At 43.2% G+C, this 25324-nt stretch overlaps 4 protein-coding genes across 6 annotated transcripts; 3 read left to right on the forward strand and 1 right to left on the reverse strand.

The window, feature by feature from the left end:
* Positions 1-96: 96 nt before the first annotated feature.
* On the forward strand, positions 97-11025 carry kbtbd3 (kelch repeat and BTB (POZ) domain containing 3). Of its 2 annotated transcripts, none has more exons than XM_081700226.1 (4): positions 97-146; positions 5711-5947; positions 6107-6272; positions 6693-11025. In XM_081700226.1, exons 2-4 carry the CDS (start codon positions 5721-5723, stop codon positions 8142-8144), a joined length of 1845 nt encoding a protein of 614 aa, XP_081556352.1. In that variant the 5' UTR covers positions 97-146; positions 5711-5720; the 3' UTR covers positions 8145-11025. The 2 variants fall into 2 exon arrangements, with proteins under 2 accessions (XP_081556352.1, XP_026872642.3); XM_027016841.3 differs by having other exon boundaries at positions 103-490.
* Positions 11026-11256: 231 nt separating this feature from the next.
* On the reverse strand, positions 11257-13017 carry sln (sarcolipin). 2 transcript variants are annotated; one of them, XM_081700227.1, is made up of 2 exons: positions 12854-13017; positions 11257-12003 (listed from the first exon to the last, which is right to left on the reverse strand). In XM_081700227.1, exon 2 carries the CDS (start codon positions 11906-11908, stop codon positions 11810-11812), a length of 99 nt encoding a protein of 32 aa, XP_081556353.1. In that variant the 5' UTR covers positions 11909-12003; positions 12854-13017; the 3' UTR covers positions 11257-11809. The 2 variants fall into 2 exon arrangements, with proteins under 2 accessions (XP_081556353.1, XP_026872643.1); XM_027016842.3 differs by having other exon boundaries at positions 12828-13013.
* Positions 13018-19261: 6244 nt separating this feature from the next.
* sfrp2l (secreted frizzled-related protein 2 like) lies at positions 19262-23151 on the forward strand. Its single transcript, XM_027016808.3, has 3 exons — positions 19262-19965; positions 20225-20305; positions 20801-23151. Exons 1-3 carry the CDS (start codon positions 19293-19295, stop codon positions 21112-21114), a joined length of 1068 nt encoding a protein of 355 aa, XP_026872609.2. The 5' UTR covers positions 19262-19292; the 3' UTR covers positions 21115-23151.
* Positions 23152-23282: 131 nt separating this feature from the next.
* Positions 23283-25192, forward strand: tomt (transmembrane O-methyltransferase). Its single transcript, XM_027016807.3, has 3 exons — positions 23283-23554; positions 24200-24396; positions 24795-25192. Exons 1-3 carry the CDS (start codon positions 23293-23295, stop codon positions 25113-25115), a joined length of 780 nt encoding a protein of 259 aa, XP_026872608.2. The 5' UTR covers positions 23283-23292; the 3' UTR covers positions 25116-25192.
* The last annotated feature ends 132 nt before the right edge of the window (positions 25193-25324 follow it).

Consider the following 25324-nt stretch of genomic DNA (forward strand, 5'->3'; position numbering starts at 1 on the left):
CTTGAAAATCCTCATAGGCGTGTTCACGTGTCTAGTTACGTATTACATCATTTCCTCGTGCGGTAGCTTGACATAAGAGCATCATCAGGGCTCTTCCGGCGGATTATCGAGAGAGCGGTGCGACCGCTGTCCGTGGTGCTCAAACGGTATGTAAGCACAATGTTTTAAAACGTTTACACTTTAGTCACATTTACTTTCATTTATAAAATATTATTTGTCCTGAGACAACTGGTATTAGACAATTTATGTTAATACGTTTAAAAAGTTCCCGTCTCGCCATACAAGACAAAATGGCCAGTAGTTAAGATTTGTGCAATTCATCAAGAACATTTTTAATGATTTGGGATACCAAGATAAAGTGATCTGGAGACGTCATTTGAGTATAAATGTTTTCCGTAAGGAAAACATTCTGCTCTTTACTTTAACGCAATGCTCTTATTGTTGCGCGAGCGCGGAAGCGGAGCTCTGTACCACAGTTTGAGACCCGCAGGTAGGCTCGTTATCCATGCTTACAAATATACTGAATGTTTGAGATTACGATGTTCGACATTTCTTATGAATGGCACATTCACTATTCAGATACACATTGGGCCTCACGCAATAACCACTCATATAGGATGATACAAATCAGCTTTTGAACGAGCGATTTAAAGTGACTTGGTGCGAGGGGCCTTTCTAGACTACTACTTTATGTGAACGAACACAGAAATAAGGGGGGCACAGCTGGACCCCTTTGTTTGGGGTAGAAGTTTGCATGTGCTTTTTTAAATAAGCTATAAATGTTGTTATATTGATGTTTTCGTTTGCATATCATCGAAAACAGCTAAGGTGCTCTTTTGTGAATGACACTTCCTGGACAGGTTTCTTCAGCAACACACGTCTGTCCAACAGAAGATAAAATGTATAAGTGGATGATTTGTAAGGTTGATTTCTATGCATTTAAGTGTTAAACAGCTGACAATTAAGTTAAGCAGCATATGCTTGTGGTACACTAAATCTTAGATTTAAACTCCTCTGTTCAAAACTATCAATGTAATTGGAGGAACATTTTAAAGAAAAACTATAATGTAAACAGCTGACAAGATCAGCATGCTTTTATTCAACAATAGTACTGTGGCTGAATGAATATTGTATGCTTGTGCAAATTTTGCGTTTTACAGGTCTGGCTAACTTCGTTTGTTTATGACAACAGGAACAATGTCTGTTACATTAACTGTTTTAAAATGATTACTTGCCGCACTGTATGAAATTCCTGTGATTTCTTTATCTAGTTATTTTTATTAATGACCACAATGATTGTGATTCAAGATGGTGCCGCAGATGACGACACTGGTGAGGAGCTCATTCGTGTTTTGTTTGTTTTTCCGTTTTTGTGTTGCCACATGTGAACCGAACACATCCGCATACAGTTCAGATGTTTTGTTAAATATCAGGCAGTCCATGCCACAAGGCATTGCTCCTGATTCTTCATTTTCAGACAGTTGTTGTTTTTAGTCAGCGGGGCAGCTGCCCTATTCAGCAGACCCAGGCGCGCACACAGACGGGGAAAGCGCGCCGGAGCTCTCGTTAAACCCCGGCAGCGCGGATCACGCAAATCCCCGCCCATCATCCACATGCCTAAACTTCACTGTTTAGGGAACAAAATGGACGAGCTTTCACTGTTTAACAGACAAAACAAGGACTTTTCTCGCTCCGGTGTGCTTCACCAAGACCTGACTGAGTGAGTTGATCCCGGACATCGCGCTCCAGCTCCACGGTTTTCATATATACGGAGCGAACCGAGCTACAGAGCTCTCGGGGAAAGCAGGAGGCGGAATTTGTGGTTACATCAACACATTGTGGTGTACGGATGTCACTTCTATAACGAAATCATGCAGTCCTAACTTTTTAGAATCATGTTTCATAATCTGTAAATCATTCTACTGTCCACGCTAATTCTCCTCTGTTGTGCTGGTCGGGGTTTACGTAGCATCTCATGCGTGCGTGCGAGAGGCACTACAAGTGCCGAACCCGACACCTAGACCCAGCTTTCATCATTGTGGGGTACTTCAATAGAGCCAAACTCACTATCGAATTTCCCAAATACAAACAGCACGTGACCTGCTCCACCAGGGAGCATATCATTTTGGATCACTGCTATACTGTATTAAGAGGTGCATATTGATCTGTCCCCTGTGCGGCTCTGGGCCTCTCTGACCACTGCCTAGTTTCTAGTTCTCCCCACATATAGGCAGAAGCTGAAATGCACCAAACCTGTAGTCAGTACTGTGAAGAAGTGGACTAATGAGGCTAAAGTCAGGCTCCAAGATTGCATGGAATTAAAAGATTGGGGTGTGTTTGACAATGCTACAAGCAGTCTGGATGAATACACGGACACTGTGATATTCTACATCACCTTCTGCGAGGACATCTGTGTTCCCACCAGGACGCACATTAAACACAACAGTGACAATTCCTGCTTTAATGTCAAGCTGAACCAGCTGTGCTGAACCAAGGAGGAAGCATATAGAAGTGGGGATTGGTCACTGTACAATCAAGCAAGGAATTCCCTGAACAAAGAAATCAAAAGCGGCCAAGAAAAACTACTCAAACAAACCGTGTAGAATGATGTCCACCAACGAGCCACCAACCATCTGGAAAAGCCTGCAGGACATCACCAGCTACAAAAGGCCACCCTCCCAGACATCTCGTCAGCTGGCTAACTACCTTAACACATTCTACTGCAGGTTCTGCAGGTACTACAGTCCACACCTCATCAGCGGCCAGCTACCTACTCAGCCTGCCCTGAAGATCTGCGAGGAAGATGTGCGACACCTTTTCAAAAAACAAAAAGAACCTGGCCCTGATGGAGTTTCACCCTGTCTGTGGGCCTGTGCTTGCACCTGTCTTTACAAGGATCTTCAATGAACCACTGGAGCTGTGTGAAGTACCCTCCTATTTCAAATGCTCCACAATAATACCTATACCCAAAAAAGCCACCATCACTGGATTAAATGACCTCTGTGGTCATGAAATCCTTCGATAGACTGGTACTAGCTCATATGAAGGGCATCACAACCACCCTGCTGGTATGCAGTTTGCATACCAAGCCAACAGGTCAGTGGACGACGCAGTGAAAACAGGGCTTTGCCTAATCCTTCAGCTCCTTAAACACCCAAGAATTTATGCCAGAATTCTATTCTTGGATTTTAGCTCAGCATTTAATATTATCATCCTGGCACGACTACACGACTTCAAACTCGGCGTGGCTGCCTCGATCTGCCAGTGGATCACCAACTTACTCACTGGCAGAAAGCAGCTGGTGAGGTTGGGAAAGTTCACATCAAGAACCCAGGCCATCAGTATGGGTGCCCCACAAGGTTGTGTACTCTCCTTGCTGCTTTTCTTGTTATACATGAATGACTGCACCTCCATGGACCCCACAGTCAACATCTTGAAATTTGTAGATGATGCACAGTCATCAGTCTCATGAGACTCATCAGTATCAGACTGACTGTGGTATCATCTGCAAATTTCAGGATGTTTACTGACAGTGATGAGTCTGCTTACAGACAAGGTTGTCCTGTGGAGCATCCACAGTAACCTGGAGCTGAACACAATGAAAACACTGGAGATGAAAGTGAATTCAGAAGTCCCCTGAACCTGCCTACACTCTCAATCCTGGATAGAACTGTGTCGGCATTGGAATCCTTCAAGTTCCTGGGTATTACAATTGCCAAGGTCCTGAAGTGAGACATTAACATCAGCTCCATCATCAAGAGAACCCAGCAGAGGATGTACTTTCTGCATCAGCCCAGGAGCTGATGGCAGTGTAGAACTGGACCATCATAGAATCTGTCATCACAACATTCATTACAGTACGGGGCAGCTCAGCCACCAAGCATGACATCAACATACTGAAGCGAATGATCAGGTCTGCAGAGAAGACCATTGGCGTTAAGATGCCCACACTACTAGAGCTGCTCACTTCCAGAATCAGGAGGTGGGGTGGAGAAAATCACAGCATACCTCTCTCACCCTGACCATCACCTGTTCCAGCTCCTTTCCTCAGGCCAGCACGTTAGCCAAATGACGACCACAACAACCCGGCTACAGAGAAGCTTTTTTCCATATGCCATCACTCGTGAACAGGGTTAAGGTTATAATGCGCATAAACTCTGTGTAATAACATAATCACACACCTAAAACATTTCATCTTGATCATGTCATAGTATTTCACCTTTATCTGCACTTTTTTGCCCCTACCTCTTACCTGCCGATCTACTTATTTTACTTTATCGTTCTACAACGGCATCTCCCAACTGCTGCACGCAACACTTACACACCTTGCATGTGCATCAGTTGTGTGTGTGTGTGCATGTTTGAAATGTTTCTTGTACAGTATGCAAGCAACTGTGCGGGCCAAGCAACTGTAACCAAGAACAAAGTATGCAGGAGCATACTTGTCCAATACAGCCTGATTTTGAATCTGAAATGCAGCTAATTGCTAATTAGCTTATGTCATAACAACATATTGTCCCAGTATTCCATGTGCCTGTCTTATGTGGTTTCAATTTAGTGTGTTTAATTTGTTGTTTATTGTTGAATTTGTGTGTTTACGTTCCTATTTGGTTAAATTAGCATTTTAGGAATGTGTTACGCTCTTCGTGTATATTCCACCCAGTTTGTTTGAATTTCCTTTTATTCATGTTTTGTGTAGCCTGGTAGCATACTGAATAAAAAGTTATTCCATGAATAAAGATTGCATGTTTTGGCTCTTCTTCCTCGCCAATATTTCAATATCCAATATAAAGGAATGGGTCAGAATTATATTTGCTTTCTCTCTGTTTGAAACCCTGATTTTGGTTTCTGCTCTCTAGTCAAGAACAGAAATTACACAGATCTGCGCGTAGGAGGATCAAAACGTTATTTTATTTATTAAAAAAAAAAATTGGCGGGGGATAAACCAAACAGAACTGAACATGGAATACACCATCTAATATTATTTGTCACTACAGTGACAGACTCAATACATGTTACAAACCAAAATCAATTTTAAATTTCTGTAGTTATTGAGGGCCCCCCATCCAAGGAGGTTTCACGGTTACCCTCTGTTCTACGCCCGTGTTTCTCTTCGGGTGGAGCGTCAAACGTGCTAACTCCTAACTAATGAACGGGCACTCCTGTATGGACAAACTTGATGAGCGTTTGCTGAATTTGACGTGGCACAGTCATACGAATCATCTTTACGACAAACGAATGTCACATGTAGGATAAGAAAATGAAGCGAAAATGTTCTTGCATGAGGCCTCTCGAAAGTCAGATGGAAGCTTGAAACTATTTCGGCACTGAAAACGTTTACGTGAAGTTAATTTGTTTGAATTACATGAAGGATGTGTCTGAATTTTGTCAGCATATCTGAAATGGGTTTAGGACTTAGAAAGCTGAAGGAAGGTCTTCCGACAAAAATTGATTGTGGACAATGACTCTGCATTCACGAGTTCACTACTGAACAAACTTGGCACACTTTCACTAAGGGATTTAATCGTGCACCCCAACAGTAAGCACTTATTTTCTGCCCTTTTTCTCTCTCGGCGTGATCTCTCTCCCACTCAAGGCTGTTCTTGTTTTCTGTCTCTTTCTCCCGCACGCAAGTCTTCGTGAGAGACATTTAAAAGGATAATAATATCTATATATAATATTGCATGAGTTCTCACGCTTTCCTTTTCAGGTTGATCGCGATGGACGACGCGGAAAAGCCTGCGTCGGCCGGCCGCCGAGCTGTGCGTAACGGCGTTCCGGAGCGCCGAGCCGCGGTGCTGGTGTCCGAAGCCCACGGGCAGCAGATACTGAGCGTGCTCCGCGGATTCCGCGACAGGGGCGTGCTATTCGACTTCAGCATCCGCGTGGAGAACGACACGTTACCGTGTCACCGCTGCGTCCTCGCCGCCTCCAGCGACTTCTTCAGGCGAGACGGACAACTTGCTAATTTGCTGGAGCTAAAGAGCAGACGGCTTTTTTAATTTTTTTTATTTTTTTTTAAGTGTGATTAAAATGTCATTCTAAATCCCCAATGCTTTCAGATCCTTGTCACATTTAATCGCATCTTCTTGCGTTTCCGTTATAGAGCCATGTTCGAGGTGGACATGCGAGAGCGTGACGACGGTACAGTGACCCTGAGCAATCTGTCCCCGCGAGCCGTACGCGCCTTCCTTGACTTTGCGTATTTGGGCGAGATTGAGATCGTGGAGGAAAACGTAGATATGCTCTTCCAGCTGGCCTCCTTTCTGCAGGTGAGACGAGAAATAAATGCATATAACAGTAGTAGCACAGAGGTTACTGATTTGGACAGCAGAATGTATATCACATACGTACTGCTAAAGAGGTTATAAACGGATTGAATAATTAACCGATTTGTTATGCTGTACAAGAGGAAAATTTCATGGTTCTTTAAACTAAATGACGAGATAAAAAAATGTCATTTAAATTCAGTTCGATTCTCAGATGGGTTCCACCGTATTGTTTGTTTTTTTGTTGTTGTTGTTGTTTTTTGTTTGTATGGTTGTTTTTGTTTTGCGGACAACACAGCATATTTACCGTATCTTAAAAAGTTGCACACAATTACATTTTTAAGGTATCAAATTGAAATGTTTCATAATTAATGTATATTATTTCGTTTATATTATTAAAGTTTCATTTATATTTATTTGCAGGTAGGAGTGCTCCTTCGTGCCTGCAGTGACTTCCTGATCCAGACCCTCGACGTTTCCAACTGCCTTCACCTACTGGCTGTCGCCGAGGGCTACGGTTCGTCGCGCCTCCTGTCCCATGCCACTGATTTCGTTATGGCGAACTTCCACATGCTCTGCTCCAGTCCAGACTTCCTGGAGATGGCTGCAGGGGTGCTGGAGCACTGTCTGTCCTCAGACTCCCTCAGCGTTCCAGATGAGGAGAGCGTGCTCCTCGCTCTGCTCCGCTGGGCTCAGCATGACCCGGAGACTCGTCAGCACATGCTCCCGGGGCTCCTCCCACACGTGCGCCTGCACCACCTCCTCCCTGTCCGCCTGGAGGAGATGCGCCGCTCCGAGGCGCTGTTGCTAAGCGACAGCAAGTGCACGGGCCTGATGGCGGATGCGCTGGTGCACGCCACAGAGTTCCCCGGCACCTTCACCGATGCCCGTCCATCCACGACGGCAAGCTACATCTACGTGCACAAGACGGAGGAGAACGGCACGGCACGGCACGCGTTCTGCTACGACGTGGCGGCCGACCGCTGGCGTGAGCTGCCCCGCGAAGCCTCCCAGCTCGACGACCTGCCAGGCTCCTCCCTGGCCGCCTTTGGAGAGAAGCTGTTTGTCACTGGCGGCTGCCGTGGCAGCTGTGGCCGGGCGGTGCGATTACACATCGCCGAATCCCACCACGATGCCACGGCCGAGGCGTGGTGCTACTGCCCCGCGACAGGCGCCTTTACTCAGGCCCCGCCGATGGGGCAGGCACGCACCATGCACGCCTCCGTCACCGCCATGCAACGCGTCTATGTCATCGGCGGAAAGGCGCACGGGACGCGGGACGCACGCAGCCTGCAGGACGTGGAGTACTACGACCCACTGCTCCGCTCCTGGGTGTCCGTCAGCTCGCTCCCACGACGCGTCTACTTCCCAGAGGCGGCCGCATGTGGCCGTGTGGTCTACGTGCTGGGCTCTGAGCTGGAGGTCTCCGAGGCTTTCAATCCGTCGCTCGACTGCTTCTTCCACTACGACACCACCACAGACCAGTGGTGCCACCTGGTGGCAGAGTTTGGCCAGTTCTTCCATGCCACCCTGGTTAAGGCCGTGGCTGTTAGCGAGACGCTGTACCTCTGCGACCTGTCCACGTACAAGGTGTACAGCTTCTGCCCAGACACGTGTGTGTGGAAGGGGGAGGGCTCGTTTGAGTGTGCTGGATTCAACGCTGGGGCAATAGGGGTGCGGGACAAAATCTACATCCTGGGAGGGGACTACTCGCCCGACGAGGTCACAGACGAGGTGCAAGTGTATCACAGTGGACGCTCCGAGTGGGCGGAGGTAGCACCTATGCCACGGCCGCTCACTGAGTTCCACTGCAAGGTGCTCAGCTTTAACCACTACAGGGACCCCTGGAGGTCAGAGCTTGCAACAACACCATGAGCATGTGTCCACAACTCTCTGGAGCGGTTCAATAATTAGTGGTGTGTGCAATATTCACACATGTGCGCACCCAAAAACACACTAAGTACTGACCTGCTAGAGGGATTCTTAGAGAGAGCTATGCATGTGTTTTCACAAACTTAGATTCACACCTACATATGTACACATACATGCTTAAGCTGAGTACAGATCCCTACATACACACCCATTCACACTCATATATACACACACAGGCTAAGCAACAACAAAGAGACATAACCTCATATATAACTTGTACAGCCATATCTGGTCACTTTTACTTAAAAAATTACTAATGTTGAGATGTAAACAAATGCCTCTAGTAAAACAGAATTACATGCAAATAGTAAAAGCACACAGACACAGTGAGAAACTATTCAGTCATCACATCAGCAAAGAGGAAAAAAAGGCTATTAAATTTGTCAGCAATATCAGTGCAAAGCAATGGGAAAAAAACAAATTAAATATACAGCAATAGACCAAAAAAACCTTCAACAATAAAAATATGATAGAAAGTTAATAACATCAACATATTGATAAGTTTAGGCACTGATATTTTTCAGTGCCTGTAAAATATACACTGAAAAGCCACTTTATTAGAGACACCAATCTAGTAGTGCACTAGACCTCCTTTGGCCTTCAGAATCACTGCAATTCATCATGATTTAGATTCCACTAGGAATCTTGGCCCATGCGGGCAGGAGAGCTTCTCACAGTTGCTGCAAATTAGATGGAGGTACTGGCATGCTTTGAACAGCGCATTCTACCTTGTCCCAGAGATGCTCTGTGATTAAGCTCTGGGGACTATGGAGGCCAAGGAAGTGAGGAAAACTCACTGTCATGTGCCCATAACCAATCCATGACTATATGACCCTTGCTGCATGGCGTATTGTCCTGCTGAAAGTGTCCTCCTGCCATTTGGTAAACGGCTGCCACGAAGGAATGAACTTGGTCAGCCACAATATTTATGTAAGCCCTACTCTCCATCCACAGGTATGGGAGGATCCGGTGTGCGCCTAGAAAACATTTCTCATACCATTACTCCACCAGCCAGAACTACTGAGACCTGACAGAAAGGGCTCGTTGCTCATGCCAAATTCTGACCTTTCCATCAGCATGGTGTAACAGAAATCTGGATTCATCTGATTTGAAATACCTGGTGGTATTTTTCCACTGCTTAGTGATCCAGTATTTGTGCTCTTTTTTTTTCCACTGGTGCCTTGCCTTTCTGTTTCCCTTGGACAACAGTGGCAGTTGAACTGCTCATTGGGCGTTATAAGGAATGATGAGTTGTGTGTTCAGACACATTAATTGGAGCACCTGTGTTGTATTTGGCTGTAATTTGCTTGACTGTGCTCTTCCAGTTTTTTGCAGGATGATTCTTGACACCCTCCTCTGACCCTTTTCAGATATGTCTGTCCACAGGATTCCCCTTCACTGGATGTTTTGCTCAAGCATACCATTCTGAGTATACCCTCAACACTGTTGCACAAGAAAACCCCACAAGGTTGGCAGCTGTTGAAAATACTGACCCTGGCTAGTTTAGCACCGATAACAATACCTCATTCAAAGTTGTTCAGATCGCTCGATTTAGCATTCTAATATGGATTCACACTGAAACTGGTCCATGGACTTGATTTTTTGCAGCCCTCTTGGGTCATGTGTATAATTTCCTTACAGGAAAGCTCCAGCTGTGAAAGGGCAAGTGTCTCTAAAGTGGCAATTTAGTGTATATTACAAAAGAAACTAAGGCCTGTGCTGTGAATGTATCACAATATTCTATTATGAACAGTACAACAATGTGTGCACAGCTGCTGAATACAGAAATATATTAAGCAAAAAATATATAAATGTATTTGTATGTCAGAATCAAACTTGGAAAAATTTAAATTGCTTTCTCATTAACCATGAAGCGTGGTTAACTGCTGATTCAGTAGCTTCATTCACTAACTCACTGAAAGAGAGCTTTTTTTTTTTTTTTTTTACATGCATTCTTTTCACTGATACCATTTCTCAGACCTGTGCTTTCAAGTGTCATTTGCCACTCATATTTTGGCCTGCTTTGATTGCACATAGTGTACCTGTAGGACTTGGCTAACCAAAGTCCTTCAAATACTGCTGACGTTCCAACCAGGTCCATTGGTTGCTATTGCGTCGTCTAGTGGTAGCAGAGTATACCGTGCCTATAGTATCTCAATTTCTTTTTTGCCACCTTTTGAATTACACTGAAGTGATAAAAACATGTACATTTGTGAGTAATGTTTTCAAAACTTTCATATCATATAGTTCCACACATGGGTGAGAATGTATTTGATAGTAATTTGAAAACATTTATTTATCATAGTTGTCGTGATTTATCTTTTATACTGGGTTCACATTGGCGATGCGTTTGACCCATCTGTGTGGAGAAGGGAGGAACAGATCACTTTAATCTGAAACTGACCAGCATACTCTAATTCTCAGATTTCTGTTTTTCTTTTCTTTGTCCCCTTACTTTACTGCCTATCTGCATGCTTGGCCTGCTAATTAATGTGACTCACTGTGAGGTTTTCCGCTGTTTATACAGCAGTCAGGTTTGACTGGACATCTAAATGAAGCCTAAGATGATTGATTTGCCAAGATGACTCAGGCACTGACTCATTTTAGAGTGATTTTGTTTCCCAAAGGTACTCATGCAACTCTAGAACAATAAGTCACAACATAGGCTGTGTAAAACTGCATCTTTGTGTTAGTGTGTGCCATTTGTATATGTGTGTGCATCTGGGTGTGTATACCAATTAAAGTCTGTAAACGTCACTCCAAAACTCAGAATGTAATGTCCATTTTAAGTTTCCACATCCCTGCAATAAAGGATATGCTTGGAGTTGTCTTACTTGTTTTATACCTAGGTGTTTAAGACCATTGGCACATTCTCATATCAGGAGTCACAGAGCCACTTGATTGATTTCACCTGCTGTAATACCACATGGTTGTGTTTGATGGCACGTATTGTATTGTGCAGAGCTCCACGCTTTCCATTCCATATAGGTCCTTGTAAAGCCTTGTTTCCTTTCAGAGGTTTACCTGAAAATGCTAACCCGAGTGAAAGCCAGTCTTTTTTAAACAAACATTTTAATAGTTGTTTTTATTGAGTAACACTTCCTACAGCCTTGCTTCTGTTATTTACTAGCAATTCAAAGAAATAACAGAATACATGAAAATCTATTTTAAATAGGGCTTCTCTTTTTGGTTTCTTTTAAAATATTATTATATGTAATAGTATCAAAATCTCCAATAATAAATATGTTAGGAAAATGTTTTGGGTTTTTTTAAACTTTTTTATTCTACTACATGTAAGCCTAAAATGTTTACATGTCAAATAAATGGAGGCTTACATTCAAGATCATTTAAAACATACTTTGCAAGTGGAAAATGAAAAATGAAAAAAAAAAAAAAAAAAAAAAAAAAGTTTTGAGCCATCCTTGTATTACATGTTTCATCTATGTAACGGTAACTACTAGTACATTAGGAGCTCAAGCTCTTCTTTTCTAGTAGTAAGGAAGAGGCTTTCTCGGTCTCCAAACCAATCGGCGCCATCTACAGGAGACAGGGGGGTAACGTTACATATGCTTTCATTCCAATTGTACATCGCGAACGAGGTTAAGAGTTCACGCGTCCTGGTAGGATTTGACGAGCAACCACATGAGCAGAACTGTGATCAATACGATCATAAAGTTCAGAAACAGCTCCTGCGTAGATCGGTCCATCTCTCATGAACAGGATGTGGTTACAGTACAGGAGTACAGCAAGGGAGATAGAAGATGAAGTTCTTGAAGAGTCCTCTAGCTCAACATACACAACTCTAGCAGAGAAAGAGAGGGAGAAATGGAAAGGCAGGTCTTGTGGGAAACCAGAGCAATATTCAATACAGCCAGTCATTTTAGGAGCAGTTTAAAAAAATGTTCTGTGCACACACACACACACACACACACACACACACACACACACACACACACACACACACACACACACACACACACACACACACACACACACACACACAAATGTTGGCTTAATAAAGTCTCCTGAAGTCATGTCCAGGTTTAAATCCACCTGTTATCTCTGAGTTTCAAATTCTCCTCTTTCATCTGCCCAACTGCTGCTACGGTTTCCACCCTGATGGCTCACTGACCTCAATCAGACTTACGTAAACACTGCTAAGCTTGCATGCCTAAATACTGCTGTTGTTAAGGGACAGGGCAAAAATGGACCAAAAACATTTCAGTTGAATATTAACAGCAATTCTCGAGGGCCATTGAAATTGTTGATAAATAATAATGAATTTGTTTATTTGTTAAGAGTTATGGTAAAGATAAACTTACACTGTCTTACACTGTATAGTAAAACATATCAGTAGTAATATATGTATGTAGCAACCCCCCCAGACAACAACAACAGAAGAAAACACTACTGGGCCTTTCTTAATTTTTCAGGAGCTTGGCTTTGAAGATTAAATATGACACCAATAAACAGTATATTAACTATGCTTTAAAGTCTGTTGTGTAAAATATATGTACAAACAGAATTTGTGTAGCTGAAGACTGAGGCATGACAGCATGCCGACTGATCTTCCTATAAGAGAGCATCATCATTAAGCATCGGGCACCTGTACAGGTGTTTGCTTACCTGCCCAAAACAGGCTCAAAACACACCTGCACAATCTTGAGGATCAGCAGTGACACACCCGTAGACGGAGGTGACAAACCCCTCTCGAGCTTTCTGTCTGTCTTGCCCTGCCTCTCTCCTTTCTCTGGATCCCCCAGATTCACTCTCCCTAAAGTACTTGGGCCATCCGCCCAGAGTGGGCCTTGACACATCTGTGCCGTGATGTCACAGTGCAGTTATAAGACCACTGTCCAGGGAAATAGAGCTCTCTCTGTGTGTGTGTGTGTGTGTGTGTGTGTGTGTGTGTGTGTGTATTTGCAGGGTTACATTACCAATGAGTACCAAAATGCCTTCACGTACCTCACGAATGGTAAAAGCTAATATGATTAATGCCCTGCTTTTTGCTGATTTTCAATATTTTGCTTGAATTTGCTTGAATTATGTTTTTGGTGTTGTGTTTAATATAATGTAATAAATTGTGGTGCCATAATCCAAATTCTGAAAATATTGTTTGAATAATAAATAATACTATTTATTTATAGTATTTATAGTATTGTTTTTGAGTGGGGGTGGGTTGGGGTCAGAGATCAGCTGAACCCCTGATTGTGAAATATTGCACAGATCTGTTCTGGACAAATGCTGAAGGTTTTCTGGAGATATCTGTGTTATTTTTTACCAAGTCTTCTATTGTTCTGGGATCAGTCTGAGCCTACCCACAGATATAGAAGACGTGTGTCATTCGGAGCATTGTCTGCACTTCTTCCGCATGACATAAATTACCTTATGGAACTGACTCATGCCTAGCATAGCTTTAGTTCAAAGGCTTGCACTTTATATAACTTACATATACATACATTGGAATAGCTGTGGCAGACAAATTTGATGAAGTGACTCTATGGGGACAATAGTGGTCTTAATGGGTCCCATAAGGCACATTTGTAACAATATGAGTGTGTGTGTGTGTGTGTGTGTGTGTGTGTGTGTGTGTGTGTGTGTGAGAGAGAGAGAGAGAGAGAGAGAGAGAGAGAGAGATAGAGAGAGAGAACCAGTGAAAATACCAGGCATCTCTCAGATAAACAGCTGTTCTTTGCTGATTATATAGTTGAATGTAGGAGTATCTGACTGCAGCATAGCACAGTTTATTGTTTTCAGGAGATCAGATTTGATAGCTTAGTAAACCCTAGCTGACTCGTGCATACTCAGACCAAGACTGTAGTGTGTGTGATTCCAAACAACATCTACATTCCTCATCCATCTGATCCAGATACTGCAATGATCCTGGAGAAACCAAGGTTAATGTCAAGGAGACATGTGTGTCTCACTGACACAGCTTCACTGTTGTTGCAGTAGTGTCTGCTTCTAACTCAAATGGAGCTCTGTATGATTTTATCCTTTTTTCTCAGTTCCAGTGCTGTTTGATTTTCACATAGAATGTATCTTATGCCATGGCTCAGTGAAGCATTCAGCTTTATGTGTAATCAAATATTTGTACTCATTAGCAACTTTTTTAGGAACACCTTTGCATCTGCTCATTTGAGCAGCAGCGCAAATGCATAAAATCACGTGGACACAGGTCAAGAGCTTCAGTTAATGTTTATGCAAAAAAAAAGTTTTGGCCTCCTGGAGTTTTCTCCAGTCTCCAGAATTTACCCAGAATGCTGTGAAAAACCAAAACCTTCATGGGCTTCAGTTCTACAGGCCGAGAATGGCCAGATCGGTTTGACCTGACAGGAAGGCTATGGTTAATATAACAACCACTGCTTACCACCATGGTAGGACAACGAAGCATCTCAAATTGGGCAACACATCGAAAGTTTGAGATGGGTGGGCTCCAAGCCCAGGAATCTGAGACTTCACTGGCTCACTAAAACTGGAAAAAGTTTGGAAAAACACTGTCTCATCTGAGATTTCTATTGTAATTTGCAGATTAGGTCAGAATTTGGCATAAACCTCACGAATCCATGGACCCAACCTGCCTTGTGTTAACAGATCCTACTGTCTCTGGTGTAATGGTGATGATGTGGGGAATATTTTCTTAACACACTCTGGGCCCCAAGTTGCCATCAAGCATCGTTTGAATACCACATACTTTTATGGCCACGATTCACCCTTAAAATGGCTACACAAGGCATGACAATGTGCCATGAGATAAAGCCTAGCTAAGTCATCGCAAACCGTTTCCATGGCCATGACAATGAGTTCCGCGTACATCAGTGACCTCTGCAGTCAGCAGATCTGAATCCAGCAGGACACCTTCTAGACATGGTACGGAGACAGAGATTCACGGCTGGCAGATCTGATGCAATTACATAATGTGATCGTGTTGACATGGACCAGAATCTCAAAGGAATGTTACTTTCACCACATGGATCCATGCCATAAAGAACTGAGGATGTTCTGATAGTAGTGAGTCTAGTGTTCCTCATAATGCAGCCAGTAAGTGTAGAAATGCATGGTTGGAATTCATCGAGTGCAGCGCTCAAGAAAAGAATACAGTGGCACCATTTAAAAACATTTCAACAGGTATTAAAATATTACAAAGTCAAAAAAATTCCCAATATGCTTCCCTGAGTGCAGTTTTGAGCTGAGCCTGAAAACATGCTCATGCATGTTGGGTGCATGAGCATCTTGCACCCACTGTGAGTAACACATATAGTAATTTATACAGTAACACATATAGTAGCACATATAGAAACACACAGAAACACAAATAGCAGCACATATAGTAACATATAGAAACACAGGTGAATTTAAGGAGACAGATAAGTGTCAGTCTAGGATTTGGATTTCATGTGTCTTATCATATACCTGGATAGTTCTACTGCAATAGACCAGAGTGACAAACTGTTCATTTGGAAGCTGAAAGAAAGAAAAATCATTAAGAAAGGAAAAAGTCCTTAGAAAAAGTGTTTAAAAAACAGGCTCAAGGACATCATGTTTATATTAACAGCACAGGTTCTCTTATTACTTCTGTGACTGATTTTCTAAAATTGCACTGATTCAAATAATGATGTTTTGGGAAATGATTGTAGAGCAAACTAGTCAGGATAGAATGTTCCAGAAACACTCTCTCTCTCTCTCTCTCTCTCTCTCTCTCTCTCTCTCTCTCTCTCTCTCTCTCATGCAGCTCCTCACAAGGCTCTTCACACGGCTAACCTACATAAGCACTAGAAATAGACTTTGCTGGATTCCTCTCTTAAGCCCCAATTAGCAATTACTGAAGAAGAGCCAGGACTAGCTCAAAAATAGAACAAAACAAACACACACTTTAGTAAGAGGGGTCTTTAGTGGTGGTGGTGTTGTTGTTGTTGGTGGTCAGGAGCCCTGATATACACAGTAATAAAGAAACTGACTTGATAGGCGCACCAGCTCCTGATTACAACTTAAAAAGGGAAGGACACCTTTAGTCTTACTTCCACACTTGGAAGAGAGAGAGAGAGAGAGAGAGAGAGATTGCTTTGGAAGATGCATTTCCAGCACCTCAGTGTCTTTAGTCTATGACCCTGTAAGGTGAATGCTTGTTTTAAGAGCATGCGTATCACACATACACAGACACGCACGCACACACACACACACACACACACACACACACACACACACACACATACACACACACACACACACACACACACACACACACATACACACACACACACACACACACACACACACACACACACACACACATACACACACACACACACAAGGTATTTTAAGAGAGAACAAATCACACAATCACACACTCACCTCCAGCATTTTAAAAAGCATAGCTTTAGTGTCTCTTTCTGTGCTGGGTAATTAACATGCATAGCACATACCAATGGAGCTAAGCCCTTTCCCGGCATGTCCTGGCTGCAGTAGTGATCCTGCTGACATGTACACGCTGGCAGGAAGCACTGGCAGATGCTTTTCCCTAACAGTAATCAACTGTGGCAAAAGTCCCTTCTACCAGGGAAGAACTGGAACAAAAGAATAATGGAATAATGGAAGTGATCAATAGAATAGAAGTGAACTGGCAAAAAGAATCATATTTAGGCTACTTTTGTTAGACATGATTTATTCACAATGATCACTGGATGTAGCGAAATTCCACACTGGAACTCAAGGAGTTAGACTTCCCTCATCGTTAAGGTTTGTAAGCTAGATGACAAAGAGATTAGTTCTAAAGGTCTCCTCTTTGTAAATGTAACTGTCACAAACTATATGATCCTTCACTTTGCAAGTCATCAGCAGAGAATTTTCCTAAGCCTAAACGAGCATGCCTCAGCTGTTGCCATGGCGCCAAGCCCTGTCTCCATAGCAAAGGGTCTTCTCTTTGGCGTCAGTGGATGACTCCAGCAGACAGGTGGAGCACACTCATGGACTTTGTTGTATCACACATTGAGACACACCCGAACGCCTTTCACCCGACCATCCGACAGTGGTGCGGCACATCAGCACTGGACAGACCCCTGCGGCCACTGGGGGTCGCGTGGTGAACGTGACGGACGTGTAACAGACTAGCGCAAGCTTGGTCGTGTTCTGAGAAATTCTTTCTAAGTGTTATAGATCTTTTACATAGTGGTTTCATTTTAAAGTGCCTACTTTTGGAGGATGTGCTATGATGTTCATTGATGGTTATTAAACAGAGTGCCCCTTTCAACATCTCCGTAGCTCCCAAGACAACCTATTTAAGATACTGCCATATAAAAGGGATTCCTTCCTTATGGCCAGTGCTAGAATTCTCACCCTTGGGTGTCAGTGACTTACAGTAGCTTTCATATTGGGTACGGTTACAGCTTAAAAGGGTGAAAACAACTGTAGGCTTAAGACTTTTTTCCAAGTCTTCTGTATTCTTTAAATTACTTCATACCTTTAATGTAACTTTTCATAGTCTGCTCTACTAATACTACTTGAAATCCGACATCTAGGTCTCAGTGTGCTCAAGCAACCAATCTCACATAACCTCATTCTCATACAAGCTTACATCCCCCCTCTCCCCTCACTGGACAGACCACTTCTCATTTCATTTGATCTTGCAGGCTATTGATTTCATTAGAGTTTGTCAGAGATCCAAAGGTGCTTGACAATTAATGGCTGGAAATGAAAGGAATGAAAAGGATCTGATGGACTAAGGACAATTTCTGCATGATAAATTCCAGAATAATAGCATGAGTTCCAAATAAATAAACAAACAAACAAACACATGGATAAATGAATGAATGCACGAAAGATACCAGTTAACTCTGAATCAGAAGGTTGATCTGAAGGATGCGTGCACATCTACCTTAAACCAGCTCAACTCTGCAAGTATTAGACATGGAATTAGATATGTCATGAAGGAGAGGTCCATAAAGAAGATGAATGATTTGAAACGAGAGCTGTTGACAAAGTATTAAAGAACCAACCAGTGTTAGTATTGCAAGCTAAATACAGCTGCTGGAGCAAGAATCACATGTCAGCAGGTTAGATTACACTGAAGTGGCAAATTACTCTGCAGCTGCTTTTTCCTGCTAGATGGAACTTTCTAGAACAATAAGTTGCAGTAAGATTAACTGGGCTTTTCCTCCTGATATGCAGAAAACAGGACAGTTATTTGCGAAACTGAGCAGTACTGTCTTTATTGTACAATTGCAGAACGCAAGCACAGAACTGAAAGAGCTAACAAGAAGACCCAGTACTGAGACCTAAATGTACTTAAAACTAACAGTCCAAAAGGTCCACAACAATTTGAATAGTTCTTTTTTTTTTTTTGGTCACAGATGAGAGTGCAAATAAATACTGCACTCCTCATACTGTTCCAGTTACAATGACATGCACATATAATCATTCAGAGATCAAATATGGTATTTAATTATTATCCTAACCAATATTAATATGTAAATTATTGCCAACTCAGGCTAAATTAATACTAGAATTATTACAAATTATCATAATTAAGATGATCAGAAATGATCTGTACGTCTTCAATATTTTTTTTTAAATGACAAGAAAATTAGAGCCTTACAAAGAATGAAACATACAGTGACATTCCAAAGAGAAACTTCTGCTATTCTTATTGCAAGCATTACAGAAAGCCAAATCACACATTAGGAGATACGCTGATTCATGCCATTTAACATGTGAAATTCCCTAACAGTATTTTCAGGTTCAGTCTAGCATCACTTTCAAAATGATTTTTTTGCAAGTCTTCTTATAGGCAGAAAGACGTTTAAGCCTACCAACTGACACAAAAGGTCTAGAAAATAGCACAAAAGAATTCCAACACTGATAAATTAACTAAAAACATCCATAAAGCACAATTAACTAAAAAACAAACAAACAAACAAAAAAAAACCCCAGGAACTATAAAATAGACTAATAAGCATGCTAAGTGCGATCTTCGAAATGGAAACAAAGGACATCAAACGCACTGACGCCTTCGAACTGTAATAATAGAGGAGTTTATGGCCCCACAATAAAGTCGACAGAATTACATGCATTTGATGTGAGGACCCGTTTCACAGGATGTGGCGACGCCAGATGCGGCCTTTCATTAGAGGTGCTGTCTGGATAGGCAAGTCTGCGCCAGTACAGCCAGGCGCAGTCACGGCGCAGATCCTGTCCGAGACGACGCGCGTTGTCGGCTATGACTTAATGCGTCCTAGGATGGAAAATACATTCATGGGTCTCTTGCTGCTTTCGCAATTTGTCGTTCTCAAAGCGGATGACGTGAAGCTAGACGATTTAGCGGCCAAGGTCATCTCGGACTTTGTGACCTCAACTGAATTCGGCACCGTGCGCTCCGTTTGCAAGCCCGTGCCAAACACGATGAGCTTGTGTCATGGTATTGGGTACGAGCACATGAGGCTGCCGAACCTCCTCGGACATGACAGCGCGAGGGAGGCGCAGCAGCAGTCGGCCGCGTGGATACCCTTGGTTACCAAGCAATGCCACGGCGACACCAGGAAGTTTCTCTGCTCTCTCTTCGCCCCTGTGTGTTTACCAGAGCTCACGGCACCCGTGCGTCCATGCCGAAGCCTCTGCGAGCGCGTGCGGGACGGGTGCCTGCCGGTGATGAGCGCGTTCGGGTTCCCGTGGCCAGATACGTTTAACTGCAGCCGGTTTCCACTCGGAGCACAACTCTGCATCCCTGGAGCTGGAGATGTTAGCCCTGTGGATGTTACTGAAATGTCCAAAGGTTCCTTCTGATCATAGATTTTTAATCAGCCCAAATGCCGCTCTTTAATGGCATGCCGACTGATGTAACGCAGGGTTGTTTCTTTGTTGCATATTAACTGATCTTTATCAAATATTTAAAGTGTAAATGTATTGCAAAATTTGACTTGGTCATATGGGTAGCTTTTAGTAAACGTACCTTAACACAAATACAAAGGACCACACAAAGTCACTTTTGCGCAGTGTGACTTTCTATAAAGGTTCTCGTGGGTAATTTACAGGTACGGTGTTATGCGACGCCTGCAGCACGGCATCAGAGGCAGAGAGCGACATCCAGAAGAACTTCTGCAGCAGTCAGTTTGGTGAGTGATTTCCGTGACCTGAGACTCGTTTTAATGCTTGACCTCAATTGGTTCGGATGAAAAGGTGGGCATTACGATTGGAAAAAAAAAGACAAATTCATTCATTAAACCATGCCTTGTTTTAATCCCAGCCTATCAATGAGTTTAGGTTGGTTACAACATCGCTGAAGAAATGAGGGGAAGGAAGCTGATTGACAGTAGTAAATTCGCTTGCCTCGGTGGATATTAGATTTCCTAGAAAAAAAATATGTAACTTGTGTTTGACGAATAGTTGCTGGGTTCGGGTGGTGCGGTGTCTTGGACATCATGGAAGTTGACTCAGAATCCACTCCCGATCTATGTGCGAATGAATGAGATGTGTGGCGCTGTAGGTGGAACAGCCGTGACTTTTCAAAAAAACAAAAAACAAACAATCCTCACACCCTTGTTGTAGGTAATAAACCAGCTCCCGCTACCTTTTTTCCTTCTCTGATTGCTATGTTCCTCCCCGTTTAGCTTTCAGGCTTCAGATTGGCTCCTCTTCCCTGGAGGGGACGGATCTGCGCCTGGTGTCTCAAGGACGGAGTCGAGTGCTTCGCTGGAAGGGCGGAGAGCGAAAGCAGCAGGCTGATGCGCAGCAGAGGGAGCTCTGGCTGCCCGACGCGGCAAACTGTTCCTGTCAGGCACTGGAAAGCCAGCTTGCCGGGTCCTTGCTGGCTCTGGCACGTATGGTGGAGGGCCGCATGGTGCTCTCCAGTCTTGTGAAGTGGTCTCGCAACGAGAAAGATCTGAGGAGGTTTATTAGGAGACTGGCCAAACAGCAGTGCTGAAGTTACTGTCAGTGCTGAGTAAAGCTAGAAAAGTTAGAGTTTGCTGTTTTGGGTAAAATGTTTTATACAATATAACGCAGTGAAGAAAATAAGCTCCTAGAATAAATATATGCTGGTGTAAAATATGTCTAATACTGTAATAACATGTTTAATAATCTAATAATTTGGGAATTAGGCAACATCATGACTCGTTAAGATTTAAGAAATAAGATAAAAATCTAGTTAGTTTTATTAGAAACTCAGTACATGTATACTCTAAGAATATACGATAACTATTCTTATATGTATTGTATTAGAAATGTAATTTTTTAAAAGACATCGTACAGGAAATAATTTATGTAAATTGTCATGGTTGTGATGAAACATTGTTTTCAGCTAGTACTGAACATCCGAATCACATCTCTTTAAATATTTCAAAGTATCTAAAAAATTTAAGTTTAAAGGTTACATTAGATGAGTGTTTATATTTTTACAGAGGAAGGCACGCTTTAATGTATTAATGGATATAGTTCATTTTACATGTCTTGCACATATTTTACATATTACATGTCATGAATACATGGTGTGAAAGAGAGAACACAAGAAAACAAAGTTATAAACAAAAAAAACAAAACAAAACAAAGATAAGAGAGAAGCAAAAGTAACTGAATCCGATTCATCTCACACCTGCTGCGGTGAGCGATGTTCAAATGCAAAACTCCACCCTTCGCAGCTAAAGGTATGTCTGTTCTCACTTCAGTATAGGTTGGAATGCAGGTGGACACAATATGAAAAGGAGCCAAGTACAGGAGTGAAGTGGAGGTAAATGTGAAGGCACGTTTGGGTGAGCCTCATGTTGCAAGGGTCCGTTCTCACACTGCACTCTGTGTAAGAAGAGTACCGATCAATAATTCAGAGCATGAACCTGATTGGCTGGGACATGACTAGTCTCCCTCTGCCCACACTTTTCTCTCTTCCTACACACACACACACACACACACACATACACACACTCACACACACACACACACACACACACACACACACACACACAAAGAAAGTCCACTTGTTCAGGTCTTATCTGTATCCTTTCCATTTTTCTACATCATCCTTTAAACCATCCCTTCTTGTCATCTTTCAAGTGGAAGAACGTTCACAGGTGAGGCAGGCTATTTCAGGTATTTTATGGACAGTGGGATGGATGTTGAAATGTTGTGTACATCAGTGTCGTTTACATCACAACTGACCTAAGTACAGTTCTAACATACTATAGTGTGGTTTTATTTGGGGGGGGGGGGGTTTGTTTTGTTTTTTCTCAGAAGACAGCTATTATCTGGCTCTTATCTGGGATTGGCAAATTATTGTTACAGGTGTCAGTTTCCATAGTGAGTGTTAAGTGACTGAGAATAGAATAGAATAGAACTGAGGACAGTTCTTACATGTTTCAATGCAGACTGCTTTCACTGAGTGTTGTATAGCGTACTGATCTCAGTATATTTTAAATGTTACTCAGTAGGTAATAAGTCATACTATTAATACTATTTACCTTCTGCATGTTCAGTGACTGACCTGAGTACAGTCTCTATGACTCCATTGGTTTTTGGTATTACAGTCTCTGGTTACTCTGGTTCAGGAGAATACTCTGGAAGGACTCGTGGATTAAAGGCTTAACATGAGAAAGACTCATGAGAACACCAAAGTACAAAAATGTAAACAAAGATGGCATTTTTAAACTTTGTAGTCTCGTGTATTGTCTTGTAGGTGATTTCTTTCACTTGTGTGTGCACAGACATTTTGATGAAACAAAAAGTCTAAGTCTGTTCATAACAAAACAAACCATCAGATATCAAAGTGTCTCACAGCATCCATCCTGTCACCACTGACTGTATGACAGCACCCAGCCGTTTATTCACTGAGGCGTTTTCCATACTTTGCCTTCCCCCTAAGCCTAATGTCGCACAGCCTGTTGCTGAGTGTCGGCCAATTTTCAGCCCCTCCATGTGTCAGAGTTTATGCTATGTGTCTTTCACTTACATTGAATAAACATGATTTCCTGAAGTTGTGTGAAAATATTTAACACATTTAGACAGACTAAAAGCCCTATTCAAGTAGTCCTGATCAGCCACCAGCATGTGAGAGTGCTTCTGCGATGTGGTTGAGGATAGTGAATCATGCCCATGACTTTGTGGACCCATAGCCATGGTCTCGGCAGCCATCGGTCTGGCCTTCCTGCCCCTCCTGCTCACGCTGCTCATCCGGTACCGGTATTACTTCGTACTGTTCTACCGGGCCGTGCTGTTGCGCTGGGTGCAGGACCTCGTAACGGGCATCAGCAGAGAGGAGCGAGTGTACCAGTACGTCTTGACGCATGCCATTCCGGGCGACCCTGACAGTATCCTCGACACCTTTGACGACTGGTGCACCAAAGTGGAGTTTATTAGCCACATAGGTCCGAAAAAAGGTAAGAACACACACGTGTGTAGTGCCAGGTAGTTGGTCATTCTCTCTATAACAATATTAACACATGAAACGTGAGGAATCTTAGGTCGACATGTAGGTACTAGGAATTTTGAAACAAAAACAAAAAACAAACAAAAAAAGAAAGTAAATAGGTAACCCAACCGAAACCCACACAAAAATGGTGAAATAACGCTTACATTGTTAAAATAAATCCAGCTGCACAGATGAACACGGAATCATTTTAATCGTTTATTTCTGTTAAAATGTAGGCTTGGCCATTTGCCAGTAGGTGGCACTGTTAACCAGTCCTGCACTTTTCAACGGCTCATTTTTTTACATAATGAACAAGTTTAACGATTAGTGCTAATAACATGAATAATGTCTGCCACACGCTTAAAAGTTCAAGAAGTTAAAGTCCTGGCACGATTTTGGCGTCACCACCGTTGTTTCATTAATTACTTTTACCCGCTGTCTTGAGATCAAATCCAAATGGATGGGACAAAATCCTGTCGAGATGTTTAATCCCTGAGCTTCAACTACACCACTTTGAATTGCACATGTTACACTCATGCTGGGGAGGAAGTCGGGGCGCAGATATTGAGCGTGGTGAGCAGTGCCCGTAGTTGGTCTCACCTGTGCGCTTCAGGGATGATCCTGGACCGGCTGCTGAAGGAGCACCAGCCTCTGACGGTGCTGGAGCTGGGCACGCACTGCGGCTACAGCGCCGTGCGCATCGCCCGATCCCTGCCGCTCGGAGCGCGCCTCTACTCCGTGGAGATGGATCAGCGAAACGCGGAGGTGGCTGAGAAGATCGTGCGCTTGGCAGGGTTCGACGACGACACGGTGAGTCACTCGGCACCTGGTCTCAGAAGTAGGGATATAACGGTATGCATATTTTCAGATCTGATACGATTTTCCTTTCTGAAGTAAAGATTAAACTCCCTATTTGTTGTTTTATGTGTTAAAATGGATTGTACATAACTTTAATTGTATACTACCCAAAGCGGTTTGTCTTTGTTATTTTTAGAACGAAAAAAAAAATTGCATGTCCTTAAGTGACCTTATGAAACTATGTAACTGAACAAGATGCTGCACATATTTTAAACTAGAGTTAGTGTGCTATTACTACAAATGCTTTTTTTTTTTCTTTTTTTTTTTAAAGATGTTTGAGCTCCTTCAGGTCATGACCTCCGCCCTCCACTCGCCGGCTCATGGCGTGCTCTCCCTCCTACCACCCACAGGTGGAGCTGATCGTGCGCCCCTCGGACGAGGTGATCCCGTGCCTGCGCGAGAACTACGGCGTCGAGCGTCTCGACTTCGTCTTCATGGACCACTGGAAACGGTGCTACCTGCCCGACCTGCAGATGCTGGAGGGTAGCGGGCTCCTCGGCGAGGGCTCCGTCATCCTCGCCGACAACGTCATTTTCCCCGGGGCGCCGAACTTCCTGCGGCACATCCGCCGCTCGGGCCTGTACGAGCACCGGGTGCACCGCGCCATGCTCGAGTACATCAGCGGCATCAGAGATGGCATGGCCGAGCTCATCTACCGCGGGGCCAAGTGAGATTGGGAAGGGCTCGCTGGTTCTGTTTCCAAAAGGCTGTAATGGTCGTGAGCCCTTTTTGAAAACCTTGCCTGTTTCTTGTGAAATGCCGTCATGAATATAAGAATGATACAAAGGTTCCAGATAGAAAGCGTAGTGTTCGTCTGTCGCTAGTACTCCAGGGACAAAGCGGAGGACTTCAGCTGGTTGTCTAACACGGCCTACGGTTA

The sequence above is a fragment of the Electrophorus electricus genome, chromosome 17 (assembly GCF_041902795.1).
Source record: "Electrophorus electricus isolate QZ-2024a chromosome 17, ASM4190279v1, whole genome shotgun sequence".
Taxonomy (NCBI): domain Eukaryota; kingdom Metazoa; phylum Chordata; class Actinopteri; order Gymnotiformes; family Gymnotidae; genus Electrophorus; species Electrophorus electricus.